Source organism: Gossypium arboreum, chromosome 13 (genome assembly GCF_025698485.1).
Source record: "Gossypium arboreum isolate Shixiya-1 chromosome 13, ASM2569848v2, whole genome shotgun sequence".
NCBI classification, from domain to species: Eukaryota; Viridiplantae; Streptophyta; class Magnoliopsida; order Malvales; family Malvaceae; genus Gossypium; species Gossypium arboreum.
In genome coordinates, this window is record NC_069082.1 from 91,267,778 (window position 1) to 91,291,966 (window position 24,189).

At 33.2% G+C, this 24,189-nt stretch overlaps 2 protein-coding genes and 1 long non-coding RNA gene across 5 annotated transcripts; 1 reads left to right on the forward strand and 2 right to left on the reverse strand.

Annotated features, from left to right (window-relative positions):
• Window positions 1-828: 828 nt before the first annotated feature.
• On the reverse strand, window positions 829-13,594 carry LOC108464138 (acyl-CoA-binding domain-containing protein 4-like). Of its 3 annotated transcripts, none has more exons than XM_017764251.2 (19): window positions 13,446-13,594; window positions 13,094-13,278; window positions 12,731-12,801; window positions 11,475-11,538; window positions 11,310-11,381; window positions 10,839-11,033; window positions 10,683-10,760; window positions 10,312-10,422; window positions 10,056-10,122; window positions 9,888-9,949; window positions 9,323-9,462; window positions 4,621-4,747; window positions 4,425-4,539; window positions 4,122-4,210; window positions 2,568-2,651; window positions 2,306-2,494; window positions 1,610-1,765; window positions 1,432-1,491; window positions 829-1,261 (listed from the first exon to the last, which is right to left on the reverse strand). In XM_017764251.2, the coding sequence occupies exons 2-19, from the start codon at window positions 13,256-13,258 to the stop codon at window positions 1,076-1,078; spliced, it is 2,031 nt and encodes a 676-aa protein (XP_017619740.1). In that variant the 5' UTR covers window positions 13,259-13,278; window positions 13,446-13,594; the 3' UTR covers window positions 829-1,075. The 3 variants fall into 3 exon arrangements, with proteins under 3 accessions (XP_017619740.1, XP_052880049.1, XP_017619741.2); XM_053024089.1 differs by having other exon boundaries at window positions 13,428-13,583; XM_017764252.2 differs by lacking the exon at window positions 1,432-1,491 and having other exon boundaries at window positions 13,428-13,585.
• Window positions 13,595-14,644: 1,050 nt separating this feature from the next.
• LOC108461692 (autophagy-related protein 18a-like) lies at window positions 14,645-17,065 on the reverse strand. Its single transcript, XM_017761607.2, has 4 exons — window positions 16,247-17,065; window positions 15,386-15,593; window positions 15,035-15,161; window positions 14,645-14,966 (listed from the first exon to the last, which is right to left on the reverse strand). The coding sequence occupies exons 1-4, from the start codon at window positions 16,967-16,969 to the stop codon at window positions 14,855-14,857; spliced, it is 1,170 nt and encodes a 389-aa protein (XP_017617096.1). The 5' UTR covers window positions 16,970-17,065; the 3' UTR covers window positions 14,645-14,854.
• A 3,282-nt stretch (window positions 17,066-20,347) lies between these two features.
• On the forward strand, window positions 20,348-23,329 carry LOC128286434 (uncharacterized). Its single transcript, XR_008276992.1, has 2 exons — window positions 20,348-20,428; window positions 23,107-23,329. It is a non-coding gene; the product is annotated as an uncharacterized LOC128286434 (long non-coding RNA).
• Window positions 23,330-24,189: the final 860 nt, after the last annotated feature.

The window sequence follows — 24,189 nt, forward strand, 5'->3', positions numbered from 1 at the left end:
TTCGATCATCCTTTGGTGTCGTTTTCTTTTCTAAAGGAGATCTTGGTCTAATCTAAATCAAAAACTCAAGTTGTATTTTATCTTTCAACGATTTTTTAGCATTAATCCATACTTAAGTCGAGATCTAAGTAGAAGAGGGAGAACCCATGGTGCAATGGTTCAGGATGTTAAACTTCGTCTACTGTAGACTGTAGACGGCCTGAGTTTTGACACTACCAAAGGCCTTCTAATGGGCCTTCCACGGAGGGCTAAGATTCCGATCTCTTCAAGACTAATATTATGTTTGGACTTTACCCATTACATTATATTTTTCTTCTCTTTTTATAGTTTTCATCCCTATGATCTATACTTTGTTTTTTGCGACTGGGTGTCCTTGTGACTTATGCAGTTTTACCCCCTTTTTTTTGTTTCAATCCCTTTCAATAATAGTATTGGTAAATGCATCATGGGCGCCTTTACAACGTGAATCTTGTTGTAGAGTGAGTCATGCTTTTTAAGGTGTGCTTGGTTTCATCAGTACAATTTTTTCCTACTTACTCTGTCAAGCAAAGCTAGTTGGGACCATGGTGTTTCTCGTTGTTCTCTCTTTGATGATCCATGATAATTCAATTTTGAAAACAAAAAAAAAATTCATATCCACAGGCCACGAGCTATAAATAATAAAAATCGGGCTATCTTAAATAATTTATTCATTTTTCACACTTGAAAGACTACTAAGATAATTGCCAAACATATACATATACACAACCTTAATTAAATGAAAAAAAAATACCATCTATTTGCCAATTTGCCTGATTAGTATCATAAATAAATAATTGAAGCCTATAATTTCACTAAAGTAACATTTCTTTGGCAAAAAGAAAAATATTTCATTAACAGACATTTCTAACTTCATAAACTGAAACTATAATCTATGGGAAGGTTCATTTAGGCTAACTAGATAATTTTATTCTTGTCATGGAAAGAACTACCGGGTTAAGTATATCGAAAAAAAAAAAGTATATATTTCAACCAAAATTTCAATTAATTTGAATAAATCTAGAAAATCACTATTTAGCTAAGCTTTCCATGAATTTTAGATATTGTCAGCGTTTTGAGGAGGGCTACCTGCAAGCCAACCCCATACACCACCTGAGCCTTGCCTCTGCTTTGCGTTCAAGGCAGCTTGTTCAGATGCAGCTTTTTGCCGTTGCAGGAGTTCAAGCTCCTTTCGTAGCGTTTCCATCGTCTGAAGTTTCTGTCTTTGTTCCGCAACATCAACCTGTTGATTGAAGAGTATTGAAAAACAATTTCAAGCTTTTGCGCAATAGCAATATTTCAAATTCACCCAGTATGCAGAAATCAGAATTTGAATGAAAGCCCACTCAATACAGAGGAAACAGATAAATTTACAAGATAAGCAAAAACAATATTCTCTTGATCTTAAAATACCTCTAATTTAAAACATCTAGACTGCTCGGCAGCAAGTTGACTGCGTATAGTTTGGAGCTCCTAAAATGTAAACGGGATATCGTGAGGAAAATGTCTATGCTTATATTACGCTGTTTTCAAACTTTACAACTGAAAAAAGAACCACATGACCAGCCATTGTTACACCTAAAGAAATTACCTTGTGCAAATCTGAGTTTTGCACCTTAGCTTCAGCAAGTTCTTGCTTTAGCTGGAGAGACTGTAACTTCTCCTTGTTGAGTGACGATTCTAGTTCTTCCTTCTCCACTTTGAGAGTTGCTATTATGCGCTCGGTAGTCTCCTCCCCTTCAAATTTCTGCATATACATTTAAATCTTGAGTAAAAGAAATGAATTGGCAATATAGTGGACATGACAGTCCAATCACCTTCAAGCTTCACTGCTTTTTAATTCTCAAATTAGAAACGGTCAAAATTATTGTTAAATTATATAAAAACAAATTATTTGCTACAAATTTGCAACTCACCATATGGCAATTTTGTAAGGTTGCTTATGAATGTTATTTAATACCATGTCTGCTATATCAGAAATATGTAAATCAAGCATTCAAGATACTAGATTTTGGGGTTTGACTCCATTCCATTACTTTTTCATCCATTAATATCCAATGCATGTTTAATCACCATTCATAAGTTGATTTTCACATTTAATAGATGGGTCTTACATGAGTCCTACACCTTTGAGTGGTGATGATCATTGCACTGGATACTAATGGATGAACAAGTAATGGAGCGGATCTTAACCCTAGATTTTAATACACCTAGTTGAGTTGGAGTCATTGAGTCAAGTAACACCAAACTCACTCAGAAACATTATAATAGCATAGATAGTAAATACCTGATGCCCTGTGTCAATATTATCCATAACAATTTCTCGTATCTTTCCTTCGTGACCAACTTCAAACTCAGACTCCAAATCTCTGGTAGGATTTGTAACGTTATGGATGGCAGAAACACTATCAGGAACACGAGCCTCCATCATCTTCGATTGCAAGGTTGATTTGTGACTTGGCTTAAGAACATTAACCTGGCAACAAAACATAAAAGATCAAATAGAAACAAAAAAATCAAAGTCTTAAAGAGGCTAAAACTGTCTCTACCTCATTGTTATAATGCCCATTATATCCTCCAAAAGATATAAGCATATCTTCACCATTGAAGGAGCCCACGACCAGACTCAAGCCCTACAATAAATTAGATAATAATTTACAATTTCAGTCACTGGCAGTGAAAGTTACCTGCTATTTGTAGAGAGCAATATACCGCAACTATATGACTCGTTTGTTTCACAGCATTACATACCTATGTTATTCAAATTCGGGTATGGGTGTCAGCTACAGGATACAGGTATGTGTTAACACACGTATGCTCAGTTTCTCCATGTATTAGGAGAATACTAGTTCCCATGTCATGTACGTTGCACGTGATTTTATGTGTTTATTTTTTAATTTATTAAATAATATATTTTATAATTTTTATGAAAATATATATTTGCTAATTAAGTGAAAATCAGTCTAACTCATATAAAATTCCATTAATTTGAAAATTAATTGAAAGAATAAAATAATATTTTTAAAGTAAAAAAAATGAAAAACAATCGGTAGTAAAATATTAAGTAATTAGATAAAATAACTTATGATTCAAATATGAATCAAAATTTTACCTACAAAGAATCATCACTTTAATACTTTATTTCCTTTGACATAATATTCCACAACACAATGGTAAACAATTTTAATGCTGTTAACGGCTGAGCAATGTGATATAAGATTATAACTTTAGGTACCTAACAAATTCTTTAGGTACCAAAATGATAATTGCATGCAGCTTCGGGGTAAATAATACATTAACCCTATATATAATGTTAATCTCACATTTAATTTATATTAATTATAAAAATAGATTTTAACATTATTAACTATGATCATATTTAAAATAAAAATCATATTCATATCTATAAAATATATTTATTTAATTTAAAACTTGAATTTTTATTATTTTTAATTTATCCAATTATATTTACTGATTTTATAGGTTTATAATTTTATTAATTAACAATATATTATGTTATTTTTAAGAACTTTTAAATGATATGACCAATTAATTGATTTCACATTAATATACTATTATATTAATTAATATTTAACTAATATTACTTTCACTACTATCACGTAATAATACTAATAAATTGTTATTTTAATGACAATTTAGTAACATAATTAACAATAAAGGGTATTCTTGTTAGTTAAAAAGTTTTTCCAAACTCATGCTTTTATATATGTTATAATGTGTTGGATATGACTGTTGACATGGAAACTTTAAGAAATATGAAGAGTTGAAGCAACATAATTAAGTTAAATAACCAATGAAGATTAACTTAATTGATGAGATGAACATGCTTAAAATGTTATTAAAGACACCCTGTTAAACGATCATAATAATTACAGAAAAGAGCACAACATCATATGTAAAAAGTATACTCGATTTACTTGCATCTTTCTACCATTCCTTGTTGATCCGCATGGAGAAGTTCAATCTCCATTGCAGCATTTCTGACACAATTGAACCACTATACATATGACAAACCAATCCAAGAGAGATTTTTCACATGCATAACATTTTACAGGAAACAGCATTTATAAGACGTAAAATACCTCACTAGCAAGAGGAACACGTCCTTCAACTGATGCCACAACTGACCAAGCGAGGGTTGACATGTTGAGGACAACAGTTTCCAATGCCCCTTAAAGGAAAAAAACATGGATAAACAAAGAAGATTTAGGGGCAGTAATAACAGTTACCTTTCTTTTCATGCAATCAACAGATCCTCCAGGATTGTTCTTATCTTCAGATTGGATGCAGACACTTGACAGTATAATAACACTAAAACTACGTATAACCAGGGAAGTCAAGGAACATATTTAACCTTCTATTTGATTTTAAAGCAAGACATTTACCACTTTTATTGTCTCCACCACCAACAATAAACCAGTTCTCCCCAACAGTCACACTTGCATGACCAGCCCTAGGAGTTGGTATCTCACCTTGTTGTGTGGGTCTTGACCATTCCATCTGCAAATCCAAATGCATGAGATAGATATACTAATTCCTCGGACCAGCACATGAAAAAATGCAAAAGCAGAATCATCTTACAGCTTGCAAATCAAACACATGCAAATCATTGAAGCAAGTAGCATGTGAACCCCCACCAAAAACAAGAAGGTAACGCTCTGCATGTATAGCAGCAGCATGATCAGCTCGTGGTGATGGAGGAGCCCCCCTGCAGGACAATGAAGAAAAACAAAAGATTAAGAGTTGCCAAGGACTATAATTTTCAAGCGACACTTTTCCAATCGGTAATATAGGTACAAGGGGTTACTCAAAATAAAATTGAAATATAAGGATTAGATAATGCCGTCTAGTAGTAGAAAGGCTAGATTCCTTACCTATCTGGTGGAAACTACACTTAAATCTAGTGTTAGAAAAATGGAAATTCAATTATGTTATATGTCTGATGTAATTCACCCAAAGAAAAAGTTCTATACAACATTTTTTGTAATTTAAATATTAAGTTATCATCTGGAATGAAATTGACCTAATTTTGAATTCAATTCTGATCATGTGCTAATCTTATTGAACAAGTTTAGGAAGAAGAATTATTCTTATTTTTTCTAATCTGACTATAGCCTTTTAAAGAATAGCAGGAAAAATAAAAAGGAAATAATCTCTAGAAATTAGCCTATCCCTAAAAATTAGTAATTTGATTATGGCTAATAGTACAAGGAAATTCCTAGAACTAAGGTAGAAAATTTGCTTAATTTAAGGAATTCCAACACTCCCCCTCAAGCTGGAGTGTAGATGTTAATCAAACCCAGCTTGCCCATAATTTCTTCAAACATTTTTCTGCTCAAGCTTTTGGTTAACACGTCTGCTACTTGTTGTCTTGTAGGTAGATATGAAACACAAACTTCCCCTTTGTTAATTTTCTCCGCAATAAAGTGGCGATCAATTTCCACATGCTTGGTACGGTCATGGTGTACAGGGTTATGAGCTATGCTAACTGCTGCCTGGTTGTCACAGTATAATGTTATAGGTTTTGTATAGGATAATTTTAGTTCTCCCATTAGCCGTTGTAACCACATTCCTTCACATATACCGTGGGACAAAGCTCGATATTCAGATTCAGCACTGCTGCGTGCCACAACAGATTGCTTTTTACTCCTCCATGTCACGAGATTACCGCAAACATAGCTGCAGTAACCGCTTGTGGAGCGCCTGTCATTAACTGCCCCTGCCCAGTCTGCATCAGTGTAGACTTCTATGCTTCGATTTACATCTTTCTTGAAATGCAACCCCTTACCAGAGTCCCTTTTAAGTATCTCAATATCCTGTAGGCAGCTTCCAAATGTTTCTCCCTAGGAGCATGCATAAATTGACTTATAACACTTACTCCAAAAGCTATGTCCGGACGAGTGTGAGAAAGATAGATAAGTTTTCCCACTAACCGTTGATATCTCCCCCTGTCTACCTCTTCTCCATCCTTATCAGTTCCTAATTTAAGGTTTGGTTCCATAGGAGTCTCGGCTGGTTTGCAACCCAACAGTCCGACTTCAGAAAGTAGATCAAGAACATACTTTCTTTGAGAGATTGAAATACCTGCCTTTGACCTTGCTATCTCCATTCTTAGAAAATCTCGAAGATTCCCCAAATCTTTAAGTTGAAACTCAAGACTTAAGAACTCTTTTAGTCTTTCAATTTCAATAGAATCATCCCCTGTCAATATTATGTCATCTACATAGACAATGAGAATGCAACACTTCCCATTATCCGAGTGTTTGTAGAATAAGGTGTGATCAGCTTGACCTTGAGTATAATGTCTACTAGTCATGGCTTTGGCAAAACGATTAAACCAAGCCCTAAAGGATTGCTTTAGTCCATACAAGGACTTCTTCAACTTGCATACTTGGCCCTTGCTTCCTTCGAATCCAGGCGGAAAATCCATGTAGACTTCTTCGTTTAATTCTCCATTGAGAAAAGCGTTCTTTACATCCAATTGGATCAAAGGCCATTCTAAGTTGACAGCAATTGAGAGAAGCACTCGAATAGTATTCAATTTGGCCACCGGTGCAAATGTTTCCTCATAGTCCAACCCATATGTTTGAGTGAAACCCCTGGCCACAAGTCTAGCCTTGTATCGATCAATGCTCCCATCTGGTTTAAATTGTGTGGTGAAAATCCACTTACAACCCACGGTCTTCTTCCCAAGAGGTAGTTTAGATATTTCCAAGTTCCATTGTCTTCAAGAGCCTTTATTTCTTCCAACACAGCTTGCCTCCATTTGGTTGACTTAAGAGCCTCTTCTATGTTTTTGGAGTTTCTATAGAGTCAACATTAGAAACAAAGGCATTGTAGGATTTAGACAAGTTTCCATAGGATACAAACCGAGAAATGGGATGTTGAGTGCAGCTCCTAGTGCCCTTTCTTACTGCAATTGGAAGATAGATGGAAGATGAAGGAGGTGAAACTTCTTCCTCAAGACAGTCCTCGGGTAAAGATGGCATTGGCACTGCTGTTTCTGTTTCAGGCAGCTGATGTCTCCGAGAGTATACATGAAGCCCTGAGTTTTTTCTTGTTGTTTTTCAGAATGAGTGGGCTGTTTTCTTCATTAGTATGGTTAATCACCCTTGTTTCTTGTTGCTGAACAGTGGAGATAGGAAAAACAGGTTCCAAAACAGGAAAAACAGGTTCCAAAACAGGAAAAACAGTGGCTGTAGGATTTTCAGCAGGTTTTGTAGTGGTGGTAGGGCTGATAGAGTCTTGAGGTATAATGAGAAGATTGCTCAAGGTCTCATCTTCACTAAGTATCTCCCCCTGAAGATGAGAGGCTGAAAAATATGGCTCGTTTTCGAAGAAAGTAACATCAAGGGACACAAACATCCGGTGTAAGGTTGGAGAGTAGCACTTGTACCCTTTTTGTGTAGGTGAGTAACCAATAAAGACACAAGTGTGGGCTCTAGGATCAAGTTTAGATCGGTTAGGTTGATGGTTGTGGACAAATGCTTTGCAACCAAATGTTTTGGTTGGGAGATTAGTTGAAGAGTATGTAAAGGTGTTTGAAAGTTTAATACCTTAGATGGGAGTCGGTTTATAAGATAACAAGCAGTGAGGACAGCTTCTCCCCATAAATACTTTGGTACACCCATAGTAAACATAAGAGCATGAGCCACGGCTACAAGGTGTCTATTTTTCCTCTCGGAAACCCCGTTTTGTTGAGGGGTGTCAGGACAAGAACTTTGATGTATGATTCCTTGCTCAGAAAGATAAGGACTTAGGATAGAATTAAAGTACTCTCTCCCATTATCAGTTCTAAGGGTGTGAATATTTGAATTGAACTGGGTTCGAATCATTGAATGAAAATTTTTGAAGACTCTAGAGACTTCGGATTTTTCTTTAAGGAGATAGATCCAACAAACTCTAGTGTGGTCATCAATGAAAGTTATGAACCACCTAGCCCCTATGATGTTTTTTACTCGACTGGCTCCCCATAAATCACTGTGGATTAAAGAGAAAGGTTGAGATTGAACATAAGGTTTCAAAGGATAAGGGACACGAGTGTGTTTAGACAGTTGGCAAACTTCACAGTTCAATGAACTTATTTTCTTATTTAGAAATAGTAGAGGAAACAATTTCTTCAAGTACATGAAATTTGGGTGTCCTAGTCTACGATGCCATAGCATGATAGAATCTTCTTTTGATGTAGATAAGGCCATCCCTTCTTGTGAACTGTTTTTGTTCCAAACATATAAGCCATCATCAACTTTAGCAGTGCCAATCATCTTCCCCGATTCCTGTTCCTGAACCACACAAACCTAAAGCAGAAAATTCAACAAGTACTTTTTGATCCTTGGTAAGCTTGCTAATTGAGAGTAAATTATAGGAAAGATTTGGAACATGTAAAACTTTATCAAGGGAAAAATTTTCAGTAAGTCTAACTGTCCCAACTCCAGCCACCAGCGAGTAAGATCCATCAGCTATGCGAATCCGAGAGTGATCATGACGAGGTAAATAGGTGTGAAACAAACTTAGATTACCTGTCATGTGGTCGGATGCACCCGAGTCGAGTATCCAGGAAGTTGTGATAGGTTCGTGTGTAGTATTTAAAGCAGTACCTTGAATAGCTAGTGACCCACTGGCTGTAGGAGTCCTGAGTAGTTTATGAAGAGCCTCAAGTTGAGTTTTGGTTAGCCGAAGTTTATGAAGAGTCTCAGAGGAATTTTCGGCGTCACCCATGGGAGTAGGGTTTCTAACAGAGAAAACAGAACAAGAAAAGAGAAGAAAGAGTAGGATCAACTGAATTCCTGATGCTTTTGATACCATGAACAAGTTTAGGAAGAAGAATTATTCTTATTTTTTCTAATCTGACTATAGCCTTTTAAAGAATAGCAGGAAAAATAAAAAGGAAATAATCTCTAGAAATTAGCCTATCCCTAAAAATTAGTAATTTGATTATGGCTAATAGTACAAGGAAATTCCTAGAACTAAGGTAGAAAATCTGCTTAATTTAAGGAATTCCAACACTTATGAACCAGACTGAAATTCAAATATCAGATTGTTAGCAGGTAGGATACGTGAACCTTAATCAGGTTAACATTAACAGATCAGGCTGCTTGTGCTCTGCAGCAAGACCCTAGTTCAAAACAAACTCTTGAGATTTTGAAGGCAGCAAATATGATTTCTATGACAATCTCAATATCAAGAACTATAAAAGGACAACTAGCACATTTTAAACAAAGTAATTCATATATCGGATGTATGGATGGGTAGTGCTGAAATAAAATGGACAAAATCATCTTACACAGCATCAATTTCATTCCAGGTCATCGTTTCTAGGTTAAGTATATGTAGATCATTCAAGAGTGTTCTTTTTGCATCCTGTCCACCAAATATCACTAGGGTTGTTCCAACAAGGGTCACAGATTGACCAGCACGAGAGACCTGAAAGGCACTCAAATTAGGGGGAAAAGTTCATAAGATATTGGGAAAGAAAATTCAAAATAAAATAAAAAAAGAAACTACCAAGCACACATACACGATTGACCTTTATCCTCCACAAATTTTATCTCCAGCCAATGTTCAAGTTACGAATGTGTTTACGTAATAAGTTCTGAGCTAAACATTACCCAGCGATCAACATTACTATACATTCAGTTTTCACTTTCTAATATACCATATTCAGTTAAGCAAGAATGGCTAATCCCCTCAGTGGCCAGTATTCCAGAGACATCAAAAAACTAAAGGCTAGTCTAATTATTTGAGCAGAACAAAAAAACCATGCAAGCTGCTAAATTTCTAATCTTAAAGCTGAAACTTGAGTACATAGAGAGAACAAGATGTAATTAAGAGGAAGAATAGATAAGTACCGGTGCTTTGCCATAAGTACTCAACACTGACCATGTACCAGTTTGCAGATCAAATGCCTTCACTGCCATAAGAATTCAGAACAACAGAATAAGACATCAAGTCAGGGAAGGAGAAGAAAAATAATATCTTAAAATTTTAAAATTGTAATAAGGGGCACAAACAAGTACCCTGGATAGTTTCAGAAGGCACTTTTGTATGGCCAGCAATTGAAAGAAGCTTGTTCTCCCAAGGGATCTAGAGAGAAAAAATAGAGGGGATAGAGAGACAGAGTTAAATGATGTACTGCAGAAAGATAATCAGCATGAAAACAAGAATCTTCAGCAAACAGATTCTAAAAATATGTGCATTAATTCATTAAAGAACGTTGCTTCAGAGAAGTCCAAGTATAATTAAAAAAAGAAAGAAACTGGATTCTTTACTAACCAATGAATGACCAGCACACGGGGCTATATTCACTGGGGATGGTGATTCCACTGACTTAGGTACAACCTTAGCTTCGACCTTTGACCAAGTCCAGCTTCTCAAATCTAGAACCTGTATCAATCCTCACATTAGAGGAAAATATATCAAGTCGAGTTAGACTGACACATAAGCATGCAAACAAGAACCCAAGTTTATCAACAGTACAAAATTAGATTAATATTTTCCAGCAACGGCCTAGAAACTGAGTTACAATTTAATAATATTTCATTTCAGGTCCAAAACCATAAGTAATCTGATGTGATTAGAATGTTACAAAATTAATTCATGGCACGAAGCACTTGTGTTGCATGTTGAGCAAATGATTTACTTACATGGAGGTCATTTAGATAACGTCCATTGTGGTTTCCACCATATATATACATTTTATCCTGAAAAACTGCAGCTCCATGCTGACAAGTAAAGAGTAAATCTTTAGATGAGGAAAAATGCAAGACTACGAAAATTGAATTGGATAGACATGCCAGTACCTGGTAGCGGGCTTTGGGATGTTGACCAATTACTGGGGTTGAAATCCATTTATCATATACAACAATCGAACCAAGGCCCTCTGATACAACCTCTTTGTCCTCAGTTTCCATCAGACCTCCATTTTCAGCAGAAATTATCTTTGTCTCAACAAAAGAATTTGTGTTCTCAATGATAGGCTCAACATTTGAATTATGCTATGAACATGCAAACAAGTTAAGAAGGTACAAGTGAGTACAGAGAACAACAAACCTATCAGAATAACCGTAAAGCAACTTGGCTTCTCTCATTCAAATTTTAAGCATAAAAGAAAAATCATGTGGAAACAAACTTCTTCAAAGTTGAGAAAAAGCTATGAAACAGAGTTACATGCCCTTGAGACGGCAAAGTCACCCGACAAAACTGTGAAATAACAGACCAAGGGAAATTATAAAATTACACAACCAAAACTGTGAAAATAACAGCATGCTCACATTCATTTGTACATCTATAACAGGCTCGGAAACAGAGTTAGAAGCCCTTGAATACCATCCTGGTTCTTCTTCCTGGCAAGAATTAAAGAACAAGGACAATGTAAAAAATAGGTTACCAAACTAAAATGGTCCATATACATACACAAAATCCAGATAAAGTTATACCTCCAATATTTTCACAAAGAGACGCATAGCTTCTGTAGAAACCATGTTTCCAAGCTGCTGCCAGCTGTAACAATAATGGAAGGCTTTATGAGAAGAACAATTATCAAAAGGTGGAAGAAAAATGAATAGCATGGATGACATTCACCTGACGTATGAAAATTGCTTTCAACCATCTAAATCCTTGTGTTACTTACACACATATAAAGCATGCTTATAAGTCAATCAGAAAATTAGGCCAATCTAAATCAGATAATACAGAGTAACACAAAAGTATTTCTTCATTTTTTCAACAAGAACTTGAGCAATATAAATTACGCAGAACGGAGATGCAACATCACCAAATACTGAAGCAACTAAAAGACATTCAATCCAAATATGTAACAGGCAGACATATTTGACCTATGTCCATGACATCTCTCTGAATCAGGATCATTATCATACATCATCGACACCACTTTTAAGCAAATCGACCAAAACACTACCACCCTAAGCATAACCATATCAAACTAAAGTAGCCAAATGTAAACAAATATATATATACGAATTTAAACCTAGGGCTGTAAATGAACCAAGCATGAACAGAAAGAACTCTATTCAAGTTTTTTGTTTATTTTTAACCTTGTTCAGTTCAGTTTATGTTCATTAATAATTTCTGAATCGTGTTCATGTTGTTTGTTTGTTTGTTTAAATTATGTGTGTTCATTCGTTTAAGTTAAATGAACTTGTTTGTGAACATTAAACAATCATGTTTGTGAACATTAAATGAACATGTTCATGAACATATACTTGAGCATGTTCACAAACAAAGTTACTGAATAATGAACAAACAAACAAACAAACAAACAAACAATAAATAAATAAACATATATCTTATTTTTAGATATAAAATAATCAAATATAAATACCAATAATGAATCAATAAAAATTTTATACAAACAATAATATTATTATTAACTATATAATCAAACAATAAACTATTTTTAAACGAGGTACACATGATTTATTAAACAGGCTTTAAACGAACAGGAATAAGCTTGTTCATGAACATAAAAGAGATGAACAAGCTTTATTTGTGTTTGGTTCTATTAAAAAACAAGCCTCAAGATATTGTTTATGTTCATTTATTTAGCTTGATAAACAAATAGAAACTGAACTGTTCATTGAACTCTATCACTTTACAGCCCTAATTAACCCCAACAACAGGCACCAAAAACAAATAAATAAAACTACACCCAGAAGCAAATGAGCTCGCAGACCTTTTCCATTTGCTATGTTCGACGGGACTCCATGAACTAGGCTTTGGAACATTACAAGGACCTACAGTAGCCTGTAAATAACATAATTAACATAATAATGCACAAAATCAGTAATGTTAAAAAAAAATGAGCTTCCCATCTCAAACAATAAATAAACACACTCATTCGATAATTCAAGACATCAACATCTGGATTGTCTTCAATTCGAGTGAGAAACTAGATCTCTGAAAATTGGACTTGAAATACTCCAAAAGTGAAATCATTTACAAAAGCAATCTAGATGGAGTCCTTAGAGAAAAGCAAATCGATTTAGCAATGAGAAGGCTGGGAGGATCCAGAGAGAGAGAGAGAGAGAGAAATGACCTGCTGGTATAAGGCGTAGAGGATCAAAGCGACGTCGTTAGAGAACCTGGAGGCAATGTCTTTGGTGTTGGAATTGGGAGATCCATCGAAGCCAGCGTAGGAAGCGGCCGCATAGAATCGTTCCGGGTATGCTGGGCCAGAGTTTGCCCTCGCCATAGTCGCCATTTTTCCCGTTTTTCTTTGATCTGAGATTTAAATACGAATAACATTTATGCCAAGTTTAAAACTCCAGAATTAATGTTTTTCTTTGTTATTAGATGTAAAAAAAGAAACCATATAAAATTATGTTTGGCTGTTGGCGCTTTATTTATTATTTATTATTTATTATTTTTACCTTTTAATAAATACATACTTTAATAACAGTTTGAAAATTTTGGTAATTTCAGACATTTGTAGTGGTTTTAGTTGTGTCGAGGGTGAGCTTTTGTTGTATCGCGCGCAAAGGAGCCCGCTTCAAAACCACATTTTCATCATCATCCATTATTCCATCTACCAACCTATATTAAAGTGTCAAGTGAATATATAAATATTTCTGTAATTTGTATTTTATCAGTATAAATATTTATAATTTTAAAATATCTCATACATCCTTTAGAATCTCAAGTTCTAGATTATCTTTTATCTCAGTTGCTGATGTATTTTAAATTGTATTATTAGATTATAGGAAACTCAACTATAAATAAAATTATGCACGGATATGTGAAATTTATTAAATTTTATTAATCGAAGCTGTTAATTTTTAAAGTTAGAAAAACAGTTGACTTACGATGACCTTTTGAAAAAGATCCAAGCATTTTTAGATTTATATGTGTTTATAGGGTTTAAAAATCTAAATCTTAATTTCAAAATTTATTTTGAATCACTCAATCTCGAGTTGAGAAGCTCAAATTATGATCGTTTTAGTGAATATTGCACAAGCAGAATTTCTAGACAGAATTATTACGAAAAATTAGTTATTTAGATTCTCAACCCTTGTCTTAAAACTTCATTCTCTTCTTTCATTGTTTTCTTTAGCTTTCAACTCAAAACCCTAAGCGATTAGATCCACCGCCACATGCTTATCCTTATCCTCCACCGCCTGGGGGATCATATCCGCAATATGGTTACCAACAGGCCCCCCATGGTCCGAGCCATGGATACAGTCCTAACGACAATACCATTGGTGGAGCAGGGGTAGGAGGGTAGGATTCGTAATAGCAGCAGCTGGTGGACCTTAAGGTGGATTGGTGATTCCTGATATGATTGAGAATGTAAATCGGCTTATTTGGGTTGAGATGAAAATTAAAACAAATCAATGCAAATTTTGATTCTGTTTGCTTTGGACAAAGATTCATTACCAAAACTAAAACTAACATCAATATAATCATTTGAAGTGGTTGCGGCAAGCTCCTAAATATTGCCTACCAAAATCAAATTTCAATTGTTCAATGTTTTCAACAAATTCAATCTTTTCTAATTTTGCTATTCTTTTCAATATAATCATTTAATTCACTCATCACTTATTCATTTCATCAGAGTTAAGATAAAAAGTAGCATGGAAAATATGAACAGTTTAGGACAATGTTCAATATGTTAGTAACAGCATAAAAAAATAAAAAAAGAAGCAAACAAATACTTATTTCTTAACCTTATGGAACGTGCAGTTAAAAAGCCTCAGATCTAAAAGCTATATATCTCCCATTTACATTAACATATGTACGTATATATATACACACCCCCACCTTATATCTGTTATTTACAGATTAAACTCGTCATGTTTGACTATGAATCTTCATTCCAACTTGGAAAATGTTCTTCTTGCTTTAAGAAATTGTGTTCTTCCATTTGAGTCATCTGTCCACCGTTCACCGGGTCAAACTGGCACCGACGGAAGCTGCATTAACAACACAAGGAATTAAACAAGTATTGGACACTCATATGAACTCAGATATTTTCAGTTACCTTCCATCCATGCCAATAATCATGATAGTGTTCTTTTGTTGTCCAAAAGCAACAATGCACCGGGGACCTTCAGGCAGCCGGAATTGAGCCACCGACCACTCTGAGCTGAAATATTTTGGCAAAACACCTACAAAAATTTCAAAATATCAAATGAGCTTGACAGATAAAAGACAGCAATTGGCAGTCACATAAAGTTAGTCAATAGTCCCTTTGTTTCGGTGTAGATATATACTTAACCAAACCCAAAAACAAAGCAAAAGCTCAAAATCAGATCAATCTCTGGTTTAGTGTTTCATAGAACAAACAACTTTTACAACAATAAGGAGAAGTAGGAAATCCGAGGGCTTGTACCTTTCAAAATAGAAAGGGATGATAAAGCTGATTGATTAGAAAGAGGTGATTCCAATGCACTAGTTGACCTATCATCCCCCAAAACTACTGAATCAGCCTTGAGGCTAAAGACATGAACAGTTCCTTTGTCACTCGAGACCGCTAGCCACTGCACAGTAGGAGAGAAAGCAAGGCAGTATATCTCCGCTCGATCTGCCCCCCTCCTTACCTGCACCAAGGTTTTTACTTAAATGAATAGATTGCAAAAAGTATACTAGCCAACAGCTCAAAACAAAAATATCATTACTAGTTGCCACCAAGAAACCAAAGTCATCAGAATGACAAGGCATCCACTCCAAATGCATAGTCTAGCCAAATTTACGAGTTCCAAAACAGAACATACTATCCCTACAATCAATCACGGATCCCCTTTCACCCTGTATCCAGACCCATTCCGTACAAGTTACTCTCAAAAATAAGCCGTATTCAAGCAATATTTTCAAAACTCTGACACATTCCATACAAGTTACTCTCAACCCTATAAAAAAGGACCCATTCCATACAAATTACACTCAAGATTCAAGCAATATTTCCAAAACTCTCTCTTATAAAACCAAGAACTTCCTTTAACCTCTACGCTCACTCTGTTATAAAAGCAATAACTGACCTCTGCGAGCCCTTTAATCTCTAAAATGATACCAATCTCCGACAATCAAAACTATATGCTACATATACTAGAGTTTAAGCGGCGCTTTTTTACAGAGTTAAATAACATTAAATTTCACATATTCTACTAATAACATCACATTTCACCTGTACTTTAAACTTGACTAATCATGGTATAAAGATCAAGTAAGTTAAAGATCAACAATATTAATTTACCTCCTGAATCAAGGTCCCATCCAAAGTATTAAAACATCTGATTAGAGTTCCTTTACTACTAGCAGTAGCCAAGACTCTGCCATCGTGAGTCAAAGCCAAACACGTGATATTGGAACTATGAGCATTTATGAATTTACATTTTTTACTCCCATAATTCTCTACTCTGACGCTTCCCTTTTGCAAGCCTGGACATACCAACAGCATAGGTCCGGAAATCTGTGAAACCTCGCACAAACCTTTCGGATTTGAAGTCGTTTCCAGCTGGTGTAAGAGTTTTAAATCCGAAAAGTTGTAAACGTAGATTTTGTGCAAGAGAATGACCACGATGGTATCACGGCGGAGACGGATAGAGCGAATTGGGGAACGAAATGAGAGCTCACCGATGCAACGTGAAGCATGGTCGTCCCAAAGGAGAGCTTTGGTGTTGGTGGCCGCCGCAGAAGGAGAGGGAGAGTAGGAGGAGCCCACAAGGACAAAGACTTCGAAGCGAAAAAGCATAGAGAGAAGGGAGAGACCAGACTCAAAGTCACGGCAGATAAGAGGACGGTAAGGTTCGGTGTTGAATACAAAGAAAGCACGATCGGTGACAGCGGAAAAGCAGGTGTTGTCTTGGTTGAAGGAGAGCTGATGGATGAGTAGGGGGAGTTGGATTTGGGTTTGGTTTGGGGGCGGGGATGAGCACTCCGCCTGTGGGTGCGGAAGGGTATCGTCGGAGGATGACATAATTTGGGGATAGAAATGAGATGGACTAAGAAGACAACTTACTTAGGCTTCTAAATTCTCAAGTATTTTATATGTTGATTATATCCTTTTCTCTATATTATAATATGTTAGATAGGATTTTCCTAAAATTTAGAAAATATTTATGCATTTGAATGAAAATTAAATATTAGTGTCGATATCCATCACAATGAAGTTTCGGTTGTAAATTTTTTCATGATTATAATATTTTTATATTTCAACTTTATCTTACTTTCTCTCTTCTACTTTTCTTGGTTGAATTATTGAATTTTATTGTCCCATTTTACTTTTTAAAATAATTTGAAGGCAATTTTTATATTGTAATATTTTCAGTACTTAAAATAATTAATAATAATAATAGTTGTTAATAAAAAGTAAACTTAATTTTTGTTTTTTTTGTTTTAAAGTATTCCTTTTATTAAATAAAATTCTAAGTACATTATTAAAATATTTTTTGTTAAACTTTGTTTTTAAATCATCAAAATCAAAATTAATGGTAATAAAAATCAAAATTAGTGAAAATTAAATAAAGTTAAATGTTTAGTTAGAAAATTCAGTCACATAAAACGTGTGTGGCAAGTTATATTGTCAAAGTATAACGATAAACAATAAACAAAAATAAATTATAGTGGTAAATTTTAATATTCAATTTACATTTTAATACATTTTGGTTTGATATCATGAAATCACTTTAGTTAAAAATTACAACATACCAATTTATAAAATAGAATAAAAAATATGATGTAATAAAGAATGTTTAAACTTTCTGTATTTTTAATTAAAATTCTTTTTTTAAAAAAATAGCTATACTTTTTTAATATTAATTATTTAACCACTAGAAATATTATTTTTGTCAAGTCTACCAGAGGTTGATGCATTAAAACAAATTTTATTCTAATTCATAGAAATGGTTAAAACTAGGATGGTATTATAAATTTGCCATTAAATGGATGACATATATTGGTTTTTAAAGAGGTAACATAGATTGTTAAATGTTAATATATCAATTTTTTAATAATTTTTTTATATATAATCACAAGTATCCTGAATATTTTATGGTATGAATCAATTTTGTTCAGGTAAATAGGTAAATTGGTATTTAAGTAAATATCTTTCAATAATATGATTTTAAGATTCAACTTTATTCAAATATCTAAAAAGAAGTAATTGATTCAAATATTCAAGTAAATATCTTTTAATAATGATAATTTTACGTGTGGAAATCACATATTTTAAATATAAATAATGATTAATAATGTTTGAAATTAATAAAAATAATAACACATACAATATAACAAAATTAAAATAAAAAATCATTTATGAGTAAAAAGTATGTAAATAGGTAAATATATCAAATTAAGAATATTGAATGCATTCCAATTGTTTTTGTGGTAATGTCATTTTTCTTGAGTTTAGTATTAAGCTAACTTTTGATAGCAATTCAATATGAATATATACAAACAATGTGGATGAAACAATAATACTACGTTTGGTTACTAGTTTAATAATATGACGGAAAAGTTTAGTTAACACGTAAGTTTTAAAATAGTTAGATATAAAATAGAGAATAACTAGTATAAATTTAAACATACAATTAAAAAATGAGTAAAAACTTTTGTAAAAATAATATCTCTTTAAAACAAGCGAAAAATTTTCCTTCTCTTTTCTATAAACAAGTGTGAGTGGCTAAAAATCACCAATTACGTTTAGTTTATATCTAACCAATGGCTAAAACATGAGAAACAAATAATACTCCAACTAAACATAACATTTATGTAATAACATTGAAATGTATAAAAATAATAGAGTAAAACTTTGGTTGGAGTGCTAAAAGAAAGATTTTATAAATGATAGTGGCATGGGTTTAAATATCAATAGTTACAACCTTTTTTATTGGCTTTTTCAAAATAAGAAAAAGAAATACCTTCATAATAATATAAATTAATTAAAATATGTAAGATTATTTTTAGTAGTTGTTAGACTGAGTTAATGTTTAGTTGACTCGCAATACAAACTCTTTCACACTTAAATAATAGGATAAACTACACCCAAGGTCACTTTAAAATAAAGTTTGTCCTATTTTGGTCACTTTAATTTGTTTTTCAATTTAGTTATTCTAGATAAAATAATTGTTCAAACTAGTCACTCTTGTTAAGATCTTCGTGGTACATTAGCCAATTAAGTGACAAGATGTGATTTTTTTTTTTACTTTGACTAAAGTTTAGGGACCTCTATATAATTATTACAAAATACTTTCTCAAGTTCCAAAAGCCAACTACGTTCTTGTTCCAAACCCTACAACAAGTCAAACCCCCGAGTAATTATAGATCTAATTTATTTCGTAAAAGAACAAACCTCTATTATTTTCATTTGATTTACGAATTTTTCAACTACCTAGCTAGGGCTTTCAGCTGATGTTTGGATCGAAAATGGAGACGAGAATGAAGAAATATAGCCAAATAAGTCCTAAGAGAGTTAAAGCTTGGACCAAGAAATCCTCTAAGTATCATCAGCATTGTTTTGACAATTCAATTTATAGTTATTCGGTCCCAATTGCCTACCTCTATTACCTTGGTATACCTCAACCAAGGATTTCTCAATTCACTATAAGAATTGTTACCTTTCAAGGAAAAGGTATAACTTTTACAATCTCTATATTTTACACAGGTCAAGATACAACTTTCCCCCTAGTTTTTATAGCTAAACTAAAACCCTCTAGATATAATGGCTCAACTAGAAACCCTTTACAATTCACTTAAGGTTTTACACCTCAAAAACCTTAAGTATCTCTTTACAACAAAGATGAAGGATGTAAACAATGAAAATCTCTCAAAGGTATGTGTTTACAAGTGTTAGCGCTCTCTCAAAGAAAGAAAATGAAAATGATAAATAGATCTAACAATAAGCGCTTAAGAGATATGTACAAGAGAAAATGAGAAAATAAAGAATTGGAGGTTTTTCTCTTGATTTCTGTAACAGCCCAGTTTAGACCTTAATCGGAACAGTGGTTTCGGGACCACAAATTCGAGTCAAAAAAATATTTTAGTGTTATTCTTGGTGTTTACAGTATGTGAGTTAATATGTGTAAAATTTTCGTGTGAAAATTTTATCGTTTGTGAGCTCAATTTTATAAAAGGACTTAATTGCGTTAAATGTAAAAGTAGCATGCTATAAGTTAAAAGTGTCTAAAAGCTATGGAGCTTAAAAGTTAGGGTCCTTATGTGATAAATGGACCATTAATTAGTTAGTGGAAATGTTGGTTTGGCATTATTGAAATATTGAATTTGAAATAAGGTTATTTGAGTAATTTATGAATATATGTTAATATATTAATAAAATAAAAGTTAAATTATCATCTTTCATGGTTCTTTCAACCGAAAATGAGAAAAGAAAAAAAGTTCATGGAAGCCATTAGGGTTCGGCAACTTCAAGCTTTAATTAGTAAGTGATTTTGACTCGATTTTTGATAATTTTTATATTTTTGAGATTGTTGCTTCGAATGCTAGTAAACCCATGCTTCAATTTTCGAAATTTATGTTGATTTTGTGTTTTGCCATTGTTGAAAGTTTGATGATTTTTGTGTTTGATGATGAAAAATAAATATGTATTAATAGATTTTTCATGTTTTGGTTAAATAATGATTCGGTTGATGAATGTGTTTTCGGTTGTGGCTTAATTGGATAAGCTAAGCGATGAATAAATCATTGCTTGTATAATTGGATTTATTGGTGCATTTACGAAGACAAGAATATTCATGAATTATAGTTGATTTGTTAATTATTAAGTTAAGTTTAAGGTGTTTAGTTAATATGACTATTTGGTTATGAAATTGGTATAAATTATTATTTTTATATAATTTGCTAGCCGAATAGATGAAAAACAATTTGGTTTTGAAAATGACATTTTAGCCTGATTCATAGCATGTGAACTTGACATATTTCTATTCGGCATTGGTACTTAGTAAATGACTATTAATAGTTAAATGAGTGGTGCATGAATTATTTTTAAATACAATGGAGATTCGGTCATTTGGTAATGCTTGTATGTACTTTTATATTTTTGTCTAATAATCCGTGTGGAATAACTTGACCATTCAGTAATGGTTGCTAATATTTCATGTTTGGATGTATTAATGTATATGCATTATATGTGCTGAATCAAGTTGTAAATAAATATATATATATATATGTTACCGATTAAATTGAGCTTTGGAGAATTTGTTCCGAGTGTGAAATAAATTGAATAAATGGGCTACTAAGGCCTAAGGTAAATTCGGTCTAACACGGGTTTGATGAGATTTTTTGTATTTTGTGCTATTTGGAAATAGGGACTAATTTGTGAAAATGTAAAATATTAGGGGCTAATGTGCAAATTGCCCTTTTTATGTGTTTTTGGGTGAATTTGAGTATATGTGAGATTAAATAAGTTTAATTTATATTAATTTAGATTAAGAAAAGAGGAAATCAGAATTGGATCAGAAGAAAAAAAAAACTAAATTTTTCAAATAACCGTCCCGATTCGTTCGTCTTCGTCCGTGGTAAGTTTTAAGTAGTCACCTTTAGTATATAATTGATGATGCCTTGATATGTATACATTAGATGGATTGTGACCTTTTGGTTCTACTTGAATTAAGTTGTGTGATAAATAATTTATGTATATGACATATAGTTGAATGACCACTATGGGTTAAGCTTGAATGGTGAAATGGATATGTGATATTTATGTATGACTTTTGAACCGAAATGTAAATGATTATGTTCATATGGAGCTTGTATCCGAATGTAGCAAATGACTACTAATGTGATATGTTGAATGAGATGTGTTAATATATGATTAAATATGCATGATATTTGATGTATATCTGGTTAAATCCATAAGCTTAGTCTTTGGTATTATATCCGGTTTTATCCATGAGCTTCGTCTTTGGTATTATATCCGGTTTTATCCCGCAGCTTCGTCTGGTATTATATCCGGGTTAAATCCATGAGCTTAGTGCTGGTATTATATTCGAGCTTAAAGTCCCGCAGTTTTGTCTTTGGTGATCGGATTCGTGTTTTAAACCTAGCGGCTTAACGCCGTGATTCAAGTAAGATTATGAATTCGAAAGTTCGAGGTAAACTACTATTGATTATGTATGATACATTATGATAGTCAGGTACGTATTAAGTACTCGCATGCGAATTGATTTTTAAGGTGAATTATTAGTATCAAAGAACGATATATATGTGTGAATGATTACTATATCTACGAATAAGAGCATGACCTATTCGGTCGACGTCTGTCATTATATGAAAGTATGTGACTTAAATTAATTGTACGAGCTTCGGAGATATCCGAGTATCCTCTTTGTTTCGAATGGTTCAACCGGTATTCGAGAAGTAAATGAATATATAAATGTACATCCGATTCAGGTATGTTGCAATGTTTATTAAATTGAGTAATGAAAGTGAATATGATTATAATCTATGGATATATAATTCAGGTACGTGTGTTTCGATTATGAAATTCAGAAATGAAAGGTGATTATGCTTCAAGTGATAATATGTGAAATATATGACATCAAATGATGTGAATGTATAAATAAATGGTGTGATACATATATGTTTGATATACGAATTGTGGTCCTATATTTTGAGCATGGGAATTATGAAATGAGAAACATGGTTTTGGGAAATGGAAAGTAATATATATGTGTAAGATAATATGTGATTTATAAGAAAATGAAATGTGAATATGTGCTCTCTATATATATGAAATTGAAATGTAGCCAAATGGATAAGTTATATATGAAGTGGTTAGTGAACCATTACATGTTTTGGTTATTCATGTAATGATTATGTGCAAACTTGATTTATATGATTGAGTTAACGGTTGTCTTTTGAATGTGAAAACGTGATATATATATATATATATATATATATATATTCATTGATAAATAAGATAAGAGAAGCTACTTAATGTGGTTATATGAATTTACGAGTACAAGATTGTATAAATGATTGATGTTTGTTAAATTTGGTTTAATGATAATAATTTGCAAATATCATTGAAATGATTTATTTGCTTATGACTTATTAGGCTTTCTAAGCTTACTCTGTGTGTTTTTTCTATGTTCATAGAGTTTCGGAGACTTGCTCGGGTTGGAAGTCGTTGGAGACCACATCACACTATCTAGTTATCACTTCGGTAATTAAAAGCCTTAAGTTTTTGGTTATGTGGCATGTATAGGCTAAATTCAATGTGGTTCATTTTGATTTGTATATGTAGCCATGCGAGAATGGCTTGTTAATGATGTTAATGTTTGTGTATATTCAAGCATGGTATAAGCTTATTTTTGAGAAATATGTCTTCATGGTATGAATGAGTGTGTGAAAATTTTAAATTGTATGCAAGATTTATTTTTTGAATGTGAGTGAATATTAAAATATAAGTCCGGTAATGCCTCGAACCCTATTTCGGCTTCGGATACGGGTAAGGGGTGTTATATTTTGTGGTATCAGAGCTATGATTTAGTCAGTTCTAGGACTACCATAGTGTATGTGAGTCTAGCTATACATGCCATATTTAACCTGTGATAGTGTGATATCTCCCGACCCTGACAAAAAATTATTTTGATGAGACAGCTATGTTTTCCAACCGAGCAAATTCTGATAGTACTGAAGTAAATACTTAAATGTTTAAGTGAAAATGTGTTGATTATGAGTTGAAACTCACAAAGGTATGGATCAAATTGTATGACATGTTGTTAGTGATAAATGTTATAATTATATGAGAATATGAGTTATGACATTTGAGTGATGATGCTATATGAGAATTTCGATTGCGAATTAGTGATTTGAGTTGGCATAAGAATTACGTGTTAAGAATAAAAGTGATTATAAGCAAATGTTTATTAAATGATTTGGGAATGTGAAATCAGTAATGAACTGGCTAATTGTGATAATATGTGTTATGTGCATTTATGTGTGAGTTGAATTAGAGGCTTTATTAACCTCACTCCCCTTATTAGTGAATGTTACAATGAAATCTGTAAGATTTGAGTGGAATAAGCTCATGAGTTTCGAGTTACAGAGATCCGTGTTTGAAAGATTACTAATGTGGTCAAAAAAGAGAATGAATCAGCAAATGAAGGCAGCACTAAAAGAGATATTGGATAGTTTTGAAGACTATTCAGATTATGCAAAGTCATTGTTTCATAAGAA